General features: G+C 33.6%; 1 protein-coding gene and 1 long non-coding RNA gene across 2 annotated transcripts; both read left to right on the forward strand.

The window, feature by feature from the left end:
* The first annotated feature begins 10,005 nt into the window (after window positions 1-10,005).
* On the forward strand, window positions 10,006-11,213 carry LOC128209786 (uncharacterized). The gene is made up of 4 exons (XR_008257062.1): window positions 10,006-10,036; window positions 10,390-10,487; window positions 10,724-10,864; window positions 11,169-11,213. It is a non-coding gene; the product is annotated as an uncharacterized LOC128209786 (long non-coding RNA).
* Window positions 11,214-11,646: 433 nt separating this feature from the next.
* LOC128207897 (neurogenic locus notch homolog protein 2-like) lies at window positions 11,647-21,314 on the forward strand. Its single transcript, XM_052911082.1, has 20 exons — window positions 11,647-11,659; window positions 11,848-11,961; window positions 12,426-12,539; window positions 13,123-13,236; window positions 13,556-13,702; window positions 13,951-14,222; window positions 14,365-14,521; window positions 14,729-14,836; window positions 15,058-15,171; window positions 15,331-15,444; window positions 15,748-15,858; window positions 15,940-16,053; window positions 16,795-16,908; window positions 18,534-18,647; window positions 18,812-18,894; window positions 19,455-19,526; window positions 19,714-19,798; window positions 20,035-20,135; window positions 20,581-20,646; window positions 20,881-21,314. Exons 1-20 carry the CDS (start codon window positions 11,647-11,649, stop codon window positions 20,983-20,985), a joined length of 2,232 nt encoding a protein of 743 aa, XP_052767042.1. The 3' UTR covers window positions 20,986-21,314.
* The last annotated feature ends 363 nt before the right edge of the window (window positions 21,315-21,677 follow it).

Genomic DNA, 21,677 nt, shown 5'->3' on the forward strand with positions numbered 1-21,677 from the left:
AAATCGTGTTTCTAGTAAGAAATGTCATCCGACTAGCCCTTTTTGGTAATTTGCTCGCTTGCCCTACTGCGTTTATATAATATAACCACAAGAAAAATACTCCCATTACTTATGTTTACATTTCAAATTATTATTTATTTCAATTAAAAATGAGTAGTATCTTCTGTAATATAGTATTTGTTTTTAATGACATGTATCAGAAAACATATATGCGTATAAAATAATAGCTGATAATTGTAACCTTGTTCATCATTGGTTAAATGACGTCGCGCTAATCCAATCAGATTGTAATAATGAAATAAACGATGACGTCAGAATTAAACAATATTTAACTGATATATCTCTATAAATATTTATATATCAATATATGTATACGATATTATTTGAAAAAAATATGAACATAAAACTGATATTTGATTTCCAATGTTTAGCGTTATCAAAACCAAAAATGACCTCAAAATGACGCGTTGTGGGATTGAACCTTCGATATCCTGCACCCGAGATCTGCATTCGGGCCACTTAAATAGAAACTACTGTATTAACAGTGGTTTTGAGTTTAATAATACAAGCACTCGCGCAAGGCCTATTCGCAGCGTGCTCCGATAACATTGTTAGTCATATCGGGAGTTTGGAGCACAGAGCACATACATAATGTAACCCTAGTTAGAGCTACCCTAGACCTTTAGCATGTACCAGTGTACAGCACTGTCACACGAGACCCCCCAATTAACATTCCTCCCGAAAGATGATTTATATTTTAAGTTGGGCGGCGGAATATCAAACCTGCGACACATGGGCAGTCAAGTGTGTTACTACTAGAACACGCATCTTTTACCATATTAGATAGTTAGAACTACTGTTTCCACTGCAAATATAAAATTGTAAATATAGGGTATTTATTCATGAAAATAAAACGTCTAACAAACATCGTTTGATTTAGTATTTATGTTAAGCTTCTCTTTAGAAATGGTCTAAAAATGAAATGAGAGTGATCAGTGTATATTTATTCATTATTTGCGTTCCAATTAAATAATAGCAAACTATGAAGATATTGAGTGATTGCCAAGGCCAAGTTGTAAACCACTTCAGGGTAGATAAAACGACATATATTTACTTCTGACCGTTTACTGTCCTTTGGGAATGAAATGAAACGCATTTCTTTCAAATATCTCGAACATGTCCGTTAACAAAGCAAATGGCATCAAGACGCAGGCGTTCGTTTTGTTATCCAAATGTGTTGATTTAAACATACTTTTGAACGAAAATTATGACGCAATAATTACACATTGTCTGGATATAATTTTTCGCTGATATGTATTGCTAAAATGTGTATTATGCAGTTTCGATCTGTCTGTAATGTTTGTTTTTCTGTGTCTCTAGTTTAGTGTCTGTTAGGCATCGGCCGTGTGCCTTGAAACAGATTATTTGGTATTTGGATGGCTATTAGGTTTGTCCCTGTAGCTACCATGGTATTATTTTTTTCACCTTTCTTCAACGGAAGACGTACATGTTTTTAGGGTATATGATCGCATGCGAGTGGTGAACAATTTTAATGTCGGCTCTGTAACTTGCGCATATCTATTATCATACCAAAATTGATAATAATGTAATGTATATGATAATACTTTTATAAACGAGTTCGATAACAAGTCATATTGATTCAATTATTTCTCTGAACCAGAAAATAATTTTTACGCATGTCAGAGGTATTTTAAAGGCGTTTTTACAAGATTTTTCCGATTTTTTTTTTAAATTTGCTTTGGCAATTCAATTCAATTTTCGTTTGATCGCCTTGTGCCTTAACTTATTTCATTGTGTATGCAATGACATTCAATAATTAACGGAAATCTGCCGTATATTTAACGACCCTTTTGGTTAAAAACACAAGGTTACGGCCATGTCATCTAAGCTGTCTATTAGTCGCTGACAGCTGTCTGTGATCGATTCCTCAACGAAAGAGTATTTGTAGACTTGAACCGGGATATATTCAGGCCTTATACTGCCAAAAAACTCTATGTCATGTATAAACACAAAAGGAGTGCCATCTTTGTGTTCACCTTGGTCTTTCATACCCATTCATTTTCAGTCGTATCCAATTAATATATTATGTTACAAGATAACTTTTCATCTCGTTTTTCAGAGGCTGTGTCTGTTTTGAAAGATTCATCAATTAACGGGGTAACAGTCACATTCTTTCAATTGTATTATTTTAAATAAATTCATTTCATTTAACAAACCCAGAGCGAATTTGAGTTAATGGGAAGCGCAGACCTAACATTCTATAACTTTACATGAAAGCTTCTAGAATTTAACATAGCTGATACCCCCCGACCAGTCAAACTTATATAAACGGGCATGGTTATTGTCACAAGGGTGAGAATTGATGAATTTATGAACATATCGTAATATAAGGGAGTTAAGCACTCTTATCGTTTACGTTATTTTCTTCAAATTTCTGCTGGCTTCGGTGAAGATTTACTTCGAAAATGGGACAAGAATAAGGCTGCGATCATAAATGATAACGATAAATTAATTTAATACAATTTGAATATATTTTTCCGTAGCGTTGTTTGTCGCGGTAATTGTAATTTTGGGTGAGATCGTTTTGTCTTAACACAGGCGCATTGTAAACTGTTTGACTGTTGTGCGCGTCCGTGTTGTAAACATTAATATCATTTATAAACGTCCGGCCACCGGCATTTTATCAGTTAAAAACATATTGAACCGGAAATATACTTAAGTTGAAGTATAAAAGACACTAGGTCAAATGTAAATGGAGTGAGTATTAAACTAAAATTTGTCAGCTCCATATTATTTCGTATTTTGAATTCCTTAAATTCAGGCGAAGTTCGACATTTTTGCGAAGCCGGTGTCCGTCAGCTGCAACAAGAACAGAGATTGTGGGTTGTATGCATCCTTAATCGGAAAATATGACCATGAAAGGCAAGTTTTCATCAATTAACTATTCTGTCTTCTATCACTAAACGCTGATAATACTGAACAATGAATACAATACATGAATGTGAGGAATAGAATTATAGAACTAGTTTCAGTCTTAGATGTAAATGTGTTTGACCAACAATAATTGTCTTGACATGACCTTGTAGTTAATCGACTTTATAATAGAGCTGTCATAAATAAACTGTTGACTTCTAAGCGATTTGTCATTTTCTCCATCACTCGAGGTTCGTTTCATTGCAGCCCAATTGTTGAACTCGGTTATGTCAGTCAGCAGCTTGAAGTAATATCCATGGAAACAAAGCCGATGCTGAATGTAACAGGGGGTTTCCAAACAACTGTGATTTTTTTACCCCACGAAGTTGGCGCATATCATGTTTGTCTGCAAACGTTTAACAAATTAAGGTATGAATACGAACCTCTTCCGATACTTTGCCAGGTTGTTTGATAACTGCTTCGAGTATAACAACTTAAAAGGCGATTAAATGCTATTGCGTTTTCATAGTGTTCATTTTCATTGGACAAGTGTAAGAAAATCTAACAAACAGAACATTTCAGAATGAAACTCCTTGAAGGGCCTAATGCTGTTATTCAGAGTAAATATTTCGTTCTTGCGTTGTCACCCATGTTGCATTAATCTAAACATTTTCCATAACATTCTAACAACTTTGTTTCTTTCAGTATAAACAAGGACGAGTTCTGCTTTCCTGTTACAGTTACTGATGGTAAACATATGCACATCGTCTATTAATTATTCTATTAATTACGTAGTAAGAAAAACATGAGTAATAAACGTTAAATACTCCCAATTTCTTATTCCTACAACGATATCATAAAAATCAAACATCAATGCTGTAGCATCACTCGTTATTTTTCAGGCGTTGATTTGGTCAACAGTCGAAACGTACGTAGACTAATTGCAATGATGATTATTAAAAACCTACCTTTTCAGATTAATGTTGAAATAAAAAATGCACATATATATATATTTATGAAATTGCTAATCAATTTAAATAGAAATGTTTATTATATCATAATGCAGTTTTCTTACGTGCCCATAAGTGCAAAAATTTCAACATCTACATGTTTTTTCCTTAGTAAGTAAGGTGACTTTTTTTGAAATCCGCAGGACCTTCCGTACTTCATATTTCCAAGTCTTCAACCAAATTCGGATGTAAAATGCAAAGCGGATGATGTTTGTCACGTGACATACACAATCACTCCTGGGTCGGAACATGACAATGAATGGTAGTATTTAAGAAGTGAATTCGACACATCATATTATATTATATCGTTCTTTAAGGTGACACAAAGCAGCAGTCATCATAACGATATGTTTTGAAAACTGAGAATACGTAAATAAACATAATATCATAATACCTTTTACTATTTACATGGCCAGCATTGGTTCATGTTTTATTATGTCTATTTGCAGCATTAAAGTTGACCTAGTCAGTAAAGTTCCATCTGATTTTGAGAACATGCACGTGTTTTCAACGTGTGAGCATTGTGTTGATGGAAAGACTACCAATCAACGCTGTACACTTGATGTTGCCTTTAAACCAAGTTCCATTGACAACAACCGTAATATATGTGTGGAATTATCATTAGCTAAGTAACTAAACATTTTAATGTATATACTATGATGTTTCGATCTAAGTAAATATGTAGGGAACGGAGTAATCGTGATGTCATAAATAAGTGTAATTATGGTGATAACTTATTTTCCACTGCTTGAATACCGAAGTAAAAAAAAGTGTACACCAACATGATTATATTTGTAAAGAGAAGTACGTATACCCATGTGTAATATACAACACCATTCATGTATAATTCACCTTGTCGATGTAAGTCAAATTAATTTGAAACCTTCTGCAGGGGCGGAAAATCTGGCGAAGAAAGATGTTTCACCATCCTTGTTTCAAACGTTGAAACTTCAAGTAAGTAATTAAACGTTGTGTTCCTACATTTTTGTTACTATGTGTTGAACGAATCTATTTTCAAACGAAAACGCGAAAATACGACAGTACGATGATGACAATGCGATATAATATCGGGTTTTCACCATCGTACGTTCGCGTTTTCACCATCGTAATATCGTGATTTCGCGTTTCATAATCGTACTATCGTACTGTCGCATTTTCATCATAGTACTATCGCGTTTTCATCATCCAACTCCAGTGTTTTCATCATCGTACACCGTACCACGTTTTCACTTACAAAATAAACAGCTCGTGTGGCAAAGAACTAACGAAATCGATTACATATTCTCTTTTCAAGCAAAAGTCGGTTGTCAAGCACTCGAATGTTACAACGGTGCTTTCTGTGATGGCCACGAGCCTTCAAAGCCTGTATGTTATTGTAGAGCAGGCTTTTCTGGACATAACTGTTCACAAGGTGAAAAATATAACACATCTCGGGAAAAGTAGTAGATATTAGTAGTGTGTCGCTTTAATGTACTTCAGAACACTTATTTAAGAATTAAAGATATATTTTATAAAATTCTCATTGCTTCAACTCCTTTGATAAATGCCTCTCTGGTTTCCTAGTTTATAATTGTTTTACAATGTGTTAATGTCCTGTTATATCTTAAACTATGTGTATTGGTCATCACAATATTGCAGTATGATTGAGTTTTCGTATTTCAATTGTAGCTTACCAGTCCTGTGTGGAGGTTAGTGTCCAATATTACTTGACATTAAGATCCTGTCGCACCTACACTTGATGATTACCTGACTTCCATACATTTAGTTACAAAATGTATTTAATAGCTATTGCAATAAACTGTTATAATGAAAGTGCTTTAATTTCTTCATAAATACTTAAGGGTTTTCCAAGAAGCTCGGTGCAGGATATCGCATTTTGTCAAAAAGGAAAACAGTGCTTGTATCCGTTCCATTTTTGCGCAAAAGACAGGTTTGTGAATCATTTATGTCGTAATTAATGTTAAATGAAACCTAATCAAATATGATGGAAGTATTATATCTAAGTTATAGATTGTGTTTGTAGGAGCAAGTGTATTCCTTTAAACATTGAAACATACGATAATCAGACAAAGTTAAGTAAATATTACATAAGCAGGCAATATGACGACTAAAGTTTAATAGCACTGGCGATGCTGTGACGTGTTTTAAAAATTATGGTACTTTTAAGGTATCTGACGCTTCGTTTTCTGATTACCATTTTTGATATAATGCCAAAAACCGATATTTTAAAAAACCCAAATACTATTAAACCACTGTTTTTTCCAGTTACTATAAGTTAACCGTGTATACATATAGTTTTTTCATATGTTCTTATGAAATGTTATACTCGTTCAGGCAACACACAAAGCTCATCGTCGGAAATAAGGATCCTTGCCTGTTCGTCAGTCAACCTACATATATCAACAATAATGCCAGCTCTGATTGCCTGTGTTCATTCGGATCTGTTAAACTGTCCCCTTCTGTGCAGGCTACTTCTACTATGCGATTATGTTTACAGATTATTGATTCGGCAGGGTAATGTATAATTTAAGTCATACTTATTTTAAATTTGTATCTAAGCAAACTATTCATATACTAATTGTATTCGTATTGTGTTAATACAAAATAATAGTATTTACTTATTGAGTTATACATGAAATATTTCAGGACATGCGTATATTAATACATACGCGCATAAATCATAACGATTTAAATTCCAAAGCCTTGATAGGGTTTACTTAAAACTAGTATGTCTTTTCTTGAATGTGTAAGTGTTTCAAAATGGTATTTATTTGAAATATTGTAGAGTAGTGAAGGATGAGATCTGCCCAAACGTCAGTTTGTCAGGTATGTGTTCACGTTTTGTTGCAATCAAATTATTACCTCAAAAACGGAATAATATATTACTTTGCATACCGGACTGACGTACTAGTTTATTTAAATTGAATCTAATATGCCCATTTAAGAAGGGTAACAACGCATTATTTATACCCGCATGTACTTAATTAAATGACGATTACAATTGTTTCATATTTCTGTAAACATATGTGTTACAATTTGGAAAGGAAATTGAGGGTCTAAACATTTTAAAGCAGGTGGGGGAGATCAAATATTAAAGCGTTTCATACTTTCATCTTTATGTTACTTTCAAGAGTAAAACATTTACCATGGGCATCATGTTTGTGTAAAAATCTTTAACAATTGCTTGTGGCGGCTTCTTGCATTCATACATTTTGGCACTTGAAACCATTTCTAATCTTGTAATATGTTTGCCTTAAAAGCGACCAAACTTACTTAAACATGTTTAAGGGACACAGGTTTCAAGAATATTGGTTCCTTTAACCATTTTTGCAGTGTTGAAAGTTCCTTAAGGCCTTCCATTAAAACTCTGTATTTACGTTCATAATGAGTTTGTATTCTAGAAAAAATATATCATATGTTTGTTTCAGAAATTCCTCGGGAAAGTGCTATAGAAACGGTAATCTGCAGATAACTATAACTTACTTTATTATATACTATTTAAGCAAAATGGATATAATTATGTTGAACAATCATGTTATCAAAATCATTAAAGTTCGTTAGAAAAGCTCGTAACGTTTCTCAAATCATTTCATAAACATATATAGTATGTACCCGGCACAGTAACAAAACAATACTATTATTGTCTTATTTTGTAATTCGAAAATCATGCTTCAAATAAAGAAGCCTATATTGGTAAACTCACCTGTTCTTAGGAAAAGCCATTCTTCCTGTCATCAATTTTAAAAGACGTCGATTGTGTAAAAGGATTTGATTGTCACTTCGACATTCGGTACACAGATGGGGCCGAGTTTCAAACATCATTACCCTGGTATGTAACTTAAATAGTTCTTCTGTGTGTTACGATTGAACATAGTTATATTATGTTCTAATAAAAGAAGGTCTCATATCGGTAGGAAGACAAAAGGACGCTTGATCAAAGATAACTTAAATTTGCACATTGATTCTCAAAGATGCAAAGTTGCTGATGCACCCTAGTATCCTTGAAATGTGCTTTTAAAATAAATCTTTATAAACTTAAGATATTTCGAATATGATAAAAACTAAATGAATTATTTTGCAAAATTGCATAACTCACTTTTCGTAAAATATACTTCGCTCTATTGCTAACATTCAAGCTTTATTGTACGGTTGTAGTCCAACGCTAAGTATTTCAAAATACATGGAAAACGTTCACATCTTTCCTGCCGACCATCACGTCTGGGAGTGTGTAAGCGATGTGTCCTATAAAGTTCCATCAACTGCAAATGTTGGTGACAAACAGAAGCTCTGCTTGCGACTGTCGCTACCGCGGTATGACTTATTTTTTACACTTACGTTTTTATGTAAAAATAAACGTTTATCATGTAAACTTCTGACCATTATTCCGTCCCAAATTTTATCACATTTCAAACTTTGCTTTACAGGGTACATGGAGAGGAGCATTGCATTACAATCAACATCAAAAACACTCTTCCGTCTTTGCAAGGTTACCATTATATTTTGCTTTTTTGAGTCAAACTACTAAGAGTAAAAAGTTTGCTAAAGATATATTTACTAATTATAATAAGTGTATTTCATATGTCTCACAATGTTGTATTCCTGTAGCTGTATGCGATTTCAGCTAATTCAGTCGTTGGACCGTGTCAAAATTCAAACTGCACAAATGGAGCACTATGTTTAGCAAACACAGCTGTCAAGCCATATAAGTGCATTTGCCAAGACGGATTTGATGGAATTTATTGTCGTGAGAGTAAGTAATACAGCAATACCAACTACACAAAACATAATTCCCAAATTCGTATAGAAAGCGAAATAACTGCATGTCGGTCTATATGTCTGACAGTAGTATATTACTGTATTAGCACAGTTCGACAATTACTTAAAAGGTTGTCATTCACCAGTTCATCCCTTTAAATTCATTATAGTAGCAACATTTCCATATACATACATCTTACTGTTTATAGTTCGTACCGGGTAAATTAAGCGTCGTCATTTCATTTCAGTTCCCTTTTCGTGATTCCTCTTAATTAAGCTTTCATTTCCTTCAGATTTCCCAAGCAGTGGTTTTCTTCCTGGTGTCGAAAATATGAACGCATCTTTACATATCAACGGACCGAGGTTTCATTCTTCTCGAGGTGTATTAAATAAAACTGTCTGCTTGGCAAACGAGAAATGTACTTTTGTTATACCTTATTTCGGGAAACAAAATCAACGGTAAGTAGATAAGTCCACAATAATGAGTGCGCGAGTATTGTTCCAGTTGTTTTTATTCAACACAAGCATAATTTGAGATACTTTATTATATTGATGTTAATAAATGAAAAATACATATATTGCTTAATACCCTTGGCGAATTTCAGTTTTACGATTTTGCGAAATCAACTTCAAGACTTGGCGATATGATAAAAAAATGAAACCGTGTAATCGTAAAATAATATAGTTGAAAAGCCATAACCGTTTTTTTTGCATCATACACAAATGTGAATGCCAGCCCTTGAATATAAGCAGTTGAAGTATATTTTTGCCTTATTAGACCGGTGAAAAGATACTGCAACACGTCAATAACAGAACAACCTGGCACACAAGTTATTGCCAATGTGGCGGAAACACCTAACCTGAAACTGTTGTACTCAATATTCTTGGGATCATCTGGAACAGACGTATGTTGTTTCCAGACAACTGTGGACGGGTCTGAACACGGGTAAGTTCGTTTTGAGTCATATATTTGTATGGGTTTTAATATTAAATTGTACTTGTAAACGTTTAATGTGTGTTTGGAAATGATACAAATGTTTTTCAAATGTATGCACAAGGTACAAAAAATCTTTTATTTAATTACCATATGCGTTTTTATAAAGCATGACTTTATTCCTATACAGCATGAATGTAGATGAGTTTTGTTTCGAAGTTGAAGTATCACAAAGAATAGAAGGTAAGCATATTTCATGAATTTAAGTCGCATGATTGTCTTCTTACCAACAAGTCGTGTATGTATATGGTTTGTCTAAGCATACTTTCTTAGCATAGCTTGTTAATGATCACATTCATCCTTTTCTTCTTTAGACAATATTCGAAGAAATTCTGGCAGTCAGGTAAATTATTTTAATAAGCCGTTATAAGTAAGGCTATTAGTAGTATCATGCGTTACGTTTGAAATGCCAAACGATGTATACTTATATATGCTGATACTAAATAAAGCGATAAACCGTAATACCAAAGGTTTAATGAGATCCGTTTTTGGTCAAAAGTATCGGAAAGCAAATTATATAATATCATAAATGATTAACAAGAAGATCGTTAATGCATTTGTCAGTGTACCATAGAAATATGTATATATAATATAATATCATCATTATATTTTCTGTTTAAAACTTACTCAGAAGTGATCTACTCTTTATGAACATTTATATCTTTAACGAATTAGTGGATGTTTGTATTACTTTAGGTTACTAGATTTATATCGCCAGTTATGGACACACGATTCATTTGCAAGGCTAATGATAATTGTTACATTACTATTATCACGGCGAAAACCCAGTTATGGTAATTATAAACGTTTTCAAAACCTTTGATTAAACATTTCAAGCAATTTGTTTGTTTAATGATAGGTACATGAAGGTAGGTCATTCTCGTACTCGTTATGTTTCTTCTTGGTTTATATGACGGTTCGTACCTCTTTTTTGATACAGCAGTAACGCATTTCATTTGTGAAAAAGTACTCAACTGATTATAATAAACGCACACATATTTAGTACCCTCATTATACTTACTTGAAACAGCGACCAAGTGATTAATTGTTGCAATGGAGAAGACGACATTCACATCTTCATCACACAAGAGTCAATTGGTGTATGCGTAACTGAAATCGTTGTGCACACTTTGAATGAGGGACAAGAACAAACCATTTGCACCAAAGCTGGGTAATTAGCCCTTCCGTAAATATTTTTTCTGGCATGAGTCCTAACCTTCATAAGTGAATTGGTATGTCAGTAATTATTTATATTGGAGTAGCGAGGTAAAAATAAATAAGAGAACATTATTATTTTACTTTTAACCATTTTGCCTTAACTCTTTGTGTGCGAAGGATCATTTTGGCGATACTGTCCTGCCACTTCTAAAACAAAATCAGCATTAGTTGCCTTAGTTTAGTGTTAAAAACGTGCAATGTGTGACTGTTAAGAAGTAACGTGCTGATTGTGATGGTTTTCTTTCTCTTACCTTCAGAATAAACGGAACAACTCTCAACTTCACAGTACTTGCACTTACACCTGCAGGTAATATTGTCTTTTAAAACTACAGCTATGATGTACATTACATATTTTGTTTGAGATGTGCTCGTAGACTTGATGTTTTATCATGGGCAAAGAAAAGTTTGTTTTGATTATTTTGATTGTGCTATATTATTTTGTTATAAATTCTCCGCGTAAAGGTATTTAAAGCACGTTTACAATTTGTGAGAAACACAGTTTGTTTATGAACATTTTGTCTATTATTTGACCTTGATTTCCATTTCTTTCAACGGGATCTTAAATTTCAAATATTATATATATATGTGGGATTTTTCTATAGAGCGATATAAGCTTATATTTTATATAATGACGAATCTAATGTAAGTTTGGCTTTCTTATATCAGAACAAAAGTAAAAGCAGTTAAATAATGTATTTTTGCATGAATCATCTAGCATCTCTCTCTGTTCGCGAAATGTTTTTTGCAAGTGCATATCTTTGCTCGATTTGTCCAGATGATATATATATTTCTGTTAATCAAAATTAACAGAAATCAAATTAAATGGTTATTGCAATACGGCTACAAGAGAAATCCACAAATGAAGGAAAATTAGCGTATTTTGTAGTTTGTCATGTTTCAATGAGACATAAGTGAATAAAAATGTATACATTTCAGGATTTGGCCCTTGTCAGAAGCTGCACTGTGAGAACGGAGGAACGTGCGTGACAAAACATTGGGCTGCCTCTTGCTACTGCCTCCCCGGATATACAGGGGAGAAATGTGAAACAGGTAGGTATTACTTCCGTTTACAGAAAGTGAGAAGACAATAGTTGGTGTGTCTCTTTGCGAATATGCGTTTCATGTGATTCCTACGTTCTTTAATGAATTGTATGAAACCTAAATCATGTATTTCGATAAATATAAAATATATTATAAATAATTATAACATTGACATATTTTTCCAATTTGAAATTGCATTTGAACTAAGGTATTGTTGTATATATTTCAAAAACTAAGACATGAAAACTTTTACAAAACGGTTTTTGCTTTCCTTTTTAAATAGACTAAAGTGTTGAGAATACGCATTATTATATCATTAATTGACCTTTGAATGTAAATGCGATTCCAATTCATTATCATTTCTGGCAGGAATACTCTTTCATATATTGTTCTAATTTTCTCATCCATACATAGACACTTTTGAAGGAATGATTTCATCATTTTATAAGTTTTTAGTGCGTATTTCTCTGCAGCTGTTGACGAATGTGGTTCCAATCCTTGTTTTAACAATGGGACATGCATTGATCATGTTAACGGATACACGTGTAACTGTGAAGGAGCTTACGGAGGGGTTAATTGCCAAATAGGTAATTGCCAAGTATATGTAATTTAACGATATGACTACATCTTACTTCCGCTTTTCAACAGAAAGTTAAGTTATAATTAAGGCTACTTGACTTGCCCACGAAATGAATGTAAACAATTGATTAAACCTGATTTTTTTAATACGTTTGTGAAAAACTACAGAAACCAGCTTAGTGGCAAAACGTTAAAACATAAACCCGGTTTTATGGCACTGGGTAAATGCCTAATACATAGAACATAAAAATAACAAAATCACAAACAAGTGACATGGAAAAACAGCACAAAACTACACAAACAGCACAGTGCATACGTACTATATACAAAACAAAAAGGCATGTTTATCAAGTCCTTTTTATATTTTGAAATGACAAGGTTTATAGATTGAGACTTAAATTACAGTTCTGATTGTTTTATCTATTATGTGCACGTAAAATGGTCCGATCGGTTTCTTAAATCAATATTGGCTCAAAAGCAGTTTAACGATTAGTTGAAAATACTTCTTAAAGCTACCAACCGTAATAATTAGTATTTTGCAATGTGTTGTAAATGTTCTATGTCCATCTTTAACGCATGCTTGCGTTCAAGATGTGGATGAGTGTGCCTCCAGTCCCTGTCTCCTAGGAGCCACCTGTTTGGACCACGTAAATGGATACGAGTGCTACTGTTCGTACGGACGGACCGGAACTCATTGTGAAATAGGTACCAGTTTGTCTGAAAAATAGTGTTATGCTTTATTTTAACTGTGCCTATAGGATAAGATATTAATCGGTGTTACATCAAGATGTATATATTTATTTGGCAATCACGTTTGAATATATATCCGTATAATGAATATTATATAGGATTTGAGATTTAATGACAATGTCAGAATTATCCAAAGATTAGAAATATACTATTTTGACTTTCTTTTCTTACCATTTTTGTTGTTAGATCAATATTGAGATCAATTTTCTTGGAGTTTATTATTGTTTTTGTGATGGACAAAGTATAGGAAGCAGCTTCAATAATTCATTTTCAGACATGTCTTGCAACTTTGATAAGGATACATTTTGTTCTTGGCACAATGAACAACGGTGGGATAATTTTGATTGGACGCTTCAACGAATGTCAACGGCTTCTATGGATACTGGTCCCGATGCTGACCACACGGTTGGCACATCAAATGGTATTCAGTAACATTTTAACTTTACAATACTATCTCAATATAAATGGTGATTTTGACACAAATGTGCCACATGAATGATATATAATGTGTAATATCATAAGTAAACGACATATGCTATATATTCTGTAGAATATCAAAGGTCGTAGTGTTCACGCACACCTTTTAATAACAACTCTCATAAACATACTTATCACCATAAGGATTTCGTGTTTAAATATACAGTTAAATTTAATAAATTTGTATTGCAGGGAGTTACATTTATATCGAAACAAGTGCTCCGAGAATTGTGAACGAGACCGCATGGCTTGTCAGTCCGGTCATGCGCTACAGGAGTGCTCAGGCTCAGTGTCTTCAGTTCTGGTACAACATGAACGGCGCAAGCGTAGGAACACTGAACGTTTATCTACAGTCAGTTGATGGTACAAACATCCCTGGAAAACGCGTTTGGTCTTCGATTGGGAATCAAGGACCTGTTTGGCAGTTTTCTCAAGTGCAAATCATTTCTGACTCAGATCTTAAGGTATATCAAAGCTTTAATAACGAGCCGTAAGTGGTTGCATTTCATATTTTAACCCAATAGAAACATGTCTGTTTTGGGATAATTTTTAATAATTTTTTATGGTGAAAATATTGAACACAGATGAAAATCATATGTTCTCCAGATCATTTTTGAGGGCATTGTTGGTGACGGTTACGTTGGAGACATTGCTATAGATGACATCTCTTTCGCTGATGGATCATGTGCTCTATCATCGACAACTGCTCCTGTCACCACGACCTCAACTTCAATGTTGCTTTCAACTACGCCAACTGGAAATAGTAAGAGGTTTTACAATTGTTCTTAAAGCACAATTCAAGGTTTGACTAGTTACTATACTATAATCTAATCTTAATGATATTTAAAATTTGTGTCTTTCTGGTGCTTTTCCTACAGATGAATGTAGAAATGATCTTTATCGTATCTTGGGTATAAAGTTTTGTTTCATCATTTTAATTTTATCTTATGTTGTTATGTATCTCCTACAGTAAACGGTTGCGAAGGAAAACCATGTATTCACGGAGTTTGTTACGTCCATCAGAAGGAATACTTCTGTCTCTGCCATGCCGGTTATGGAGGACAAAACTGCCAGATAGGTGATTTATATAGTCATGAACGGATTCTGATGTTTAATATTTCTATCATCAGCATCAATGCCGTTACTATATTACATTCAGCACTTATGTTCACTTATGTTCGCACTTCTATTCAGATTATGTTAATAAATAGCGGTTCAGTGTTATTGTAAAGTGATATTGATATAGTTATTCTGGACAATATAATATATTATCACACGGCAAATTTGTCATTTTATTAGATCAAGACGAATGCAGTTCATCTCCTTGCAAGAATGGAGCGACTTGTGAAGATGACGTTGACAACTTTGTGTGTCATTGTAAACATGGCTATGCAGGGATATTCTGTGAAACAGGTTAAACACATTCAAAACATTAAAACTGTGCTCGAAAACTAAAGACATTAAAGTATATTAAAGTATAGGAAAGCAAACAACAGTACGACGCATTTCATATTTCATATATCCCATTAGTATAAGACATAGAAAACCATCTAGCACCTTATCAAATTGCAGAGATTGATGAATGTTTGTCAAGTCCATGTTTGAATGGCGGATCATGTTTGGATGACGTGAACGGTTACACATGCACGTGTGTGCAGGGCGTCGGCGGTGCCCATTGCGAAAACAGTATGTTAATATATTTGCTGGGAATTTGCCTTTTAAATTGGAATAAAATGGCATGAAAACCAATGTTAATACAGTAATAATGATATAAATGACTAAACTTATTTCAATACTGCTGTCACCCTTTGACCATATACTTTTTTGCCAAGAACTGTATGGATTTTTGGTTCTCAACTTATGCCTTTTTCTATTTAAATGATATATGGATCATATCTGAAGATACTAATAGCATTACATATTTGGGCGATTACAGAAGCAAACACAACCACGTTACACATGAGTAAGTACTTTGGTTCAATGTTTCAGTGCTGGACCCGTGCTTCTACAATCCCTGCGTAAATGGAAAATGTTTCTCCCATCATGTTCTGTTTCTTTGCATCTGCCCAGCACATTTCACCGGGAAGTTCTGCGAAATAAGTAAGCGTCTTTTTTCTTGTTATTGCCTCTGTATTAATCTGATTGCAAATACTTTTTGTTATATTAGGTTTGTTATTCCAGGTCAAGACGTTTGTGCAGCCATGCCTTGTTTAAACGGAGCTACCTGCTCTTCCCATGAAGACACATTTATGTGTAGCTGTTCTGCAGGATTCAATGGAATCAGATGTGAACATGGTACATATCAATTTGTGTTCATATAAAGAGTTCTTTTTTGGTTTGAGTGTCGTTGTCACATTTTTTATATCATTTTTTTCATTATAAACTGTCAACGAAACATGATTTTAAAAGTTTGAAATATGCTTGGAATTTACTCAATGTAATGTGCATTTATAAGACAGCATTGTCTTAACTAGAGTAATTAAAAACTTATGAAAAATAATTTGTTTGTCGTTTTGTTATCGAAACTTAGCAATGTTTTCATGATTGATTAATTCAGTGGGGTTTTTCTATATGTCTTCAATAAAATAGGATAATTCATTCGGTCACAAAGAAAACAATGTGTCTTAGACTTTTTAACAATCTCCTTCAAAGGTGCATTGGTCTCTGTTAAGGTCCTCATATAAAACATTTTTGGATTAGATATGAAATAATCAACTCATGTTAAGCTTAATAAACCACAACATCTCCATATTATTATACACGTTCGACGAGATCAACTAATTGAAAACGCGCGCTTTTGTATACTTCTCTTAATATTCGAAACATTATCCTGGACGTAGATTTAAATTTAAAGAAAATAACAATAGTGTAAGCCTATGCAAGAGCACAGCCCCAAACTATAGTTTCGATACTTAATTAAAAAGTTAGCTTGTCCTTCACCGATCTCAAGGCAATAAGTTTTAATTATTGACCGCCAAGTCTTTATAAAGGTGGTAATTAATAAATGATTAAAACTCGACATTTGTCGATCTTCAGATATTGACGAGTGTTTGTCAAACCCATGTGCAAATAATGGCACTTGCGTTGATGGATTGGCAACATTTACGTGCAAATGTCAGCCTGGATACAGTGGAAGGCTTTGTAGTTCAAGTAAGTACCAATTTGTCCTTGTGTTATGGGACAAGTGAAAGGTTATTCGCATATAAACTGGTAAACACATACAGCACACACTTTTTCAATGAAATTGTGTTTCACTGACATTTTACAGGCGATATAGCATTATTTTAAGATGAAGCAATTCTAATGAGCGTTTCATTGTAGTATGCATATTATTACACTTTGTTATTTATTATTCCTTACAAGATGTTTTAACTAGAGTGTTCTCATTATTATTTTAACTTAAAGTTCGAATAAGGTTATAAGTATACTAGATGATTTATTGACATACATATTGTATCAGGGTTTTGTGTGTGTTTGAATAACTTTTTGATACTTATAATATAATGGAATATTACAATTAGTTTCGGGCAACAGTATTTGCTAATTGCGTTATCAGAAATAATAGTTATTCCTGCATGCAAATGAGCAACATCATCACTTGACTACAAATATGAACGGCCTGGATGAAATTGGCGCAACAAAACGCTCGTTTTCTTTTAAAATGTTCATTCTAAATGGAAACCGAATAAAACAGACCGACCTCACCGTTCGCCACTTGATTGCGGCTTTCATGTAGTACGACAACTCACAATCAGTCATTCCTGATCTTGCACTCTTTAAGAACAAAAAAAAAAACAAATTTGGAATGTGTGATCCGGTCAAACACACATGTTTAGCTTTCGAAAACAATGATACAACGGATATTTGCAACTGGTTCAACATTCATCTGAAACGTTTATATCTAGCTTATGGTTTACCTCTGCAAGGTTAAATCATGTTTCTGATAGAAATCGAAGAATCATACGTTATGCGAACGACAACACGTTATATCAATTTCAAGAGAAGCGAATTCAGCTTCCGTCGACTATTAGTTTCAGCATTGGACATTTTTTTCAAATGTAACTTATAAGCCCTTGCCTAATTAAGCACCATTTCTGTGGAATATTTACAACCCATCACACTAAAGAAACAAATAGTTTTTCAAACTATATTATAACGATATGATGTGTTACATGGAAAAAAACTTTTCGTCGAAACGGACGTATAGGTATGTAATTGAAGTTAACAATGATAATAGTGAAATATGGTTATTTTTCCAGAACTTCAAAACATTTAACAATTCTTGCATTAAAGTAAGGATCAATTTGTATTTTCGGGTTATTGGAAACAGACAAAGACATATTACGCCTAATTCAAAATACAATTTCACCTTGCAAATGTACTTGAAATGGTTTATATTAGAATTTCAGCTTTTTTTCGTTAGGAACCAGTTGCAAATAAAATAAGTTTCCATATTATATATATTATACTTCGGTTTGCTGCTGTTTTTTTCTTTTAATTCGATAACTGCAAGAACATATCAACATTTAGTTGTGTAAATTGTGCCGTGGTTGTTCACATTTATGGTCACGTGAGTTTGTTTGCTTCCTCACAGATGTAGTCAGTTACATTGTATTCTTTTTATCGATTCACTTCACAAAAGATAAAAACGCATGTAGCATTTGTTATCCTAATTTCATATACATAAATTTCATGTTCTCTTTTATAATAGACAGGGGCGGTGGCAGTAAAAGTCATTGTTATTAATATTTCATTTGATGTTCACTTCATAACAGAAATTAACGAGTGTGAGAGTTCACCATGTAGAAACGGAGGTGTATGCTCAGACCGGGTGAATTCGTTCATCTGTAACTGTCCACTTGGATTCGCCGGCGTCGACTGCTCTGATGGTAGGCTAACATATTGTATTTTGTTTCCTAAACGTTGTGTTATTGTTCAACCCATTGGAAAATTCCTACACTTGTAACCGTTACGGAATATATCAATATGTGCGATTGATGTCGAGCAGAGTTAACCGTTGCCTTAGTTTAGCATGTTCCTGATTTTGTGTCAGGTAACGGACCCACGTGTTTCTCTTGCGCTCATCTCGGAATGGCAGAGAAATGCACTTCTATAACTACATGCCAGTCGGATGAGGTGCGTCTACATTTTAAGAATACATTTAATTTACATTTTACTGACCATTCAAAGGCGGTACCTAACAATCCTTGATAAACATACCTAGTTTTTTATATATGTTATGTATGCACTGTGCTGTTTGTGGAGTTTTGTGCTGTTCTTCCATGTTTCTTGTTTGTGATTTTATGTCATATGTTTTTTGGCGTTTACCCAGTGCCATTAAACCGGGTTTATGTTTAAACTTTTTGCTACTGAGGTTGTTTCTGTAGCTTTTCGCACAAATATTTACATTATTTGTTAAGAGTGCATATAATTACACATATTATGTTTTTCATGATTCTTCTACTTAATATATCAAACACAAAATCCTTTGCTTTCTTAAAACTGAGGAATCAAACTATGACACTAAACTGATTTCTATTTTTCACAAAACTGTATGATCCTTGAAGCTTGACAAAACAAAACGTATTGCATGGTCGTTAAGATATTTGATTCAGCCTTAGCATTTGTAAAATTTCCAATAAGCTATACGGACCAATATATCGATACATGTATTTATATTTTATTTCACGTTTCAGGTTTGCGTAACTGAAACATATGCAAATGCTAATGGACCTCGGAGATATAATACTGGATGCCGAAAATCCAATGTGAATATTGCTTGAATTACTCTGCGATACAGTTAGCGTTGATTGAAACTGAAATATTAAACTACCCAGGGAATCAGTAAATTAACTATTTACCTATATATCTTCACTTGACTTCGGCATACAACATTTAAAAAGTGCATCTTTTTATGTATGGTCTTAATCTCAGCTTGTATTTGAACATCTCTAGATTTGTGTGTCCGGGTCCTCTGGTGACACCTGTACTCATTGCTGTACCTCGGATTTCTGCAATCACCAAGGATGTAGCGTAACGGGTGGGAAATATGTTTAAATAAATACTTTGGGCGTTAATACTGTTGTATTCTATTTCCGCGAATGAACAGTCTCAATCAAACATTGTCAGAAAGCATAACTGGTGATCTTCGCTTATTTAATTGAAGTTGTAATATCAAAACATCATTTACTCTGTGTCTTCAAAAGTCTTCTCTCGAATACACAAGTTGTAAAATTCATTTTGCACATATGTTTGCATATGTTTATATGTATGCAGGACACGGCCTTCGAAGTGACCGCGGACCTTTGTGTCTAGACTGTGATGACATAGAAAACATGGCCCTCTGCAAAAACTTAGCTCTTTGCGCCAAGGACGAAGTAAGAACAATATTTGTTTGAAAACTACAGAAAGTCGAAAGTTTAAACATAAAGTCTCAACATGACCCTAACAAGCAAAACAATAGTTGCTCTTGAAATTTCGCTATCGTATCATTCCCTTGAATGTCAAGAAACGACGTCTCTCAAATCTGCAACAATAATTATGGGATATTTATTTTAACATTATTTCCTTTAATTTCAAAAAAATGCGTGGATATTGATAAAACTCAATAATGCTACGATAATGCTACGATAACAAGTGTCGAAAGAGAGAGAAATACAGAGAGAGAGATAGAGAGATTTGTAATGACAGACATTTTCTTAATCAGTTATTCTTGTATTATATATATATATATATATATATATATATATATATATATATATATATATATATATATATATATATATATATATATATATATATATATTTACCTGTGTTAAACAGATGTGCACCATCTACGGAAGTCATTTCACACACTTCGACGGAAAATGTGTGAGCAAGAACTTCCAGGTACTTTTATAGTCTTGTTCAAATACAAAGAAAGATATGATGTTGGAAGCAAAACCTTTCATTTTCCGTAACCGAGTATATAGTTCTTCAAAAACGTTTCTATGACAAAGGGATATCTTCAATTACTATTTAATTCTCTAGTTTTTGTTAGACGGTTCAAGTCTATGAGAATACATCTCTATACCTTAAACGTTTACATGCATAAATGATATCCTATTGGCATTTTCATTCCAGTGCCCGGGCGTGGCATCTGCTGGTGGATTTTGTCAGACATGTTGCGACCAGGATATGTGTAACAGTAACTGCACCAGACCAGCCGAGGTCGCCATTGTTGGATAGCATTTGATGGTCCACTTTCGCAAGAAGTTTTAGCACCAAGGGGAATCGAACCATGACATACATTACCCTAAGAACACCATGCGTACTTTGGTCCCTATTGCGGGAAAACGTCGGGAAATCGAATATGTGCCATTTTGCCTACATAGTATCGAGGCTGATAAACATTATTTTTTCTCTAAACTCAGATTGTAGTGTAAATGCTAAAGCACCAATGTGATTTCGAGATGTTTCATTCAATACTTGATTATCATATTCTGTTTATTTTAATGATATGTATTTCAAAACTGTTTAGTATTTTCTTTAGCCTTTCGTCTATGCCAGAAACAATATGAAGAGGATAACATTTAATCAAGAAGTCTCTTACTGTGAGTTAGTGTAGTATAATCAAATATTAAAAACTTCTTTGCAAATATGTTTGTTTTGATGTTTAATTCAAAAGACACAGTACAATGAAACATTAACGTACAATACCTTTATTTTTAACAAGTGACAAAAATAACCCGGGTATTCGATATGTATATATTGCAGACCAAATACGAATAATTAGACAGCATTAGGACTCCGACGCATTGAGCGTAACGATATATTCGTTTGTTTTTCCTGACGCAAACCTCTTCCCTTTTTAAGTACCATAGACACGCTGTTTAACCCCATTTCTATTTTTTCATACGTCTGGCTTAGAAAGGTGGATT

The sequence above is a fragment of the Mya arenaria genome, chromosome 11 (assembly GCF_026914265.1).
Source record: "Mya arenaria isolate MELC-2E11 chromosome 11, ASM2691426v1".
Taxonomy (NCBI): domain Eukaryota; kingdom Metazoa; phylum Mollusca; class Bivalvia; order Myida; family Myidae; genus Mya; species Mya arenaria.

Coding starts and splice junctions, on each gene's coding strand:
- LOC128207897 (XM_052911082.1), top strand. Junction 13,703..13,950: donor CACGGTTGGCACATCAAATG/GTATTCAGTAAC, acceptor TTTGTATTGCAG/GGAGTTACATTTATATCGAA. Junction 19,527..19,713: donor CTGGATGCCGAAAATCCAAT/GTGAATATTGCT, acceptor GAACATCTCTAG/ATTTGTGTGTCCGGGTCCTC.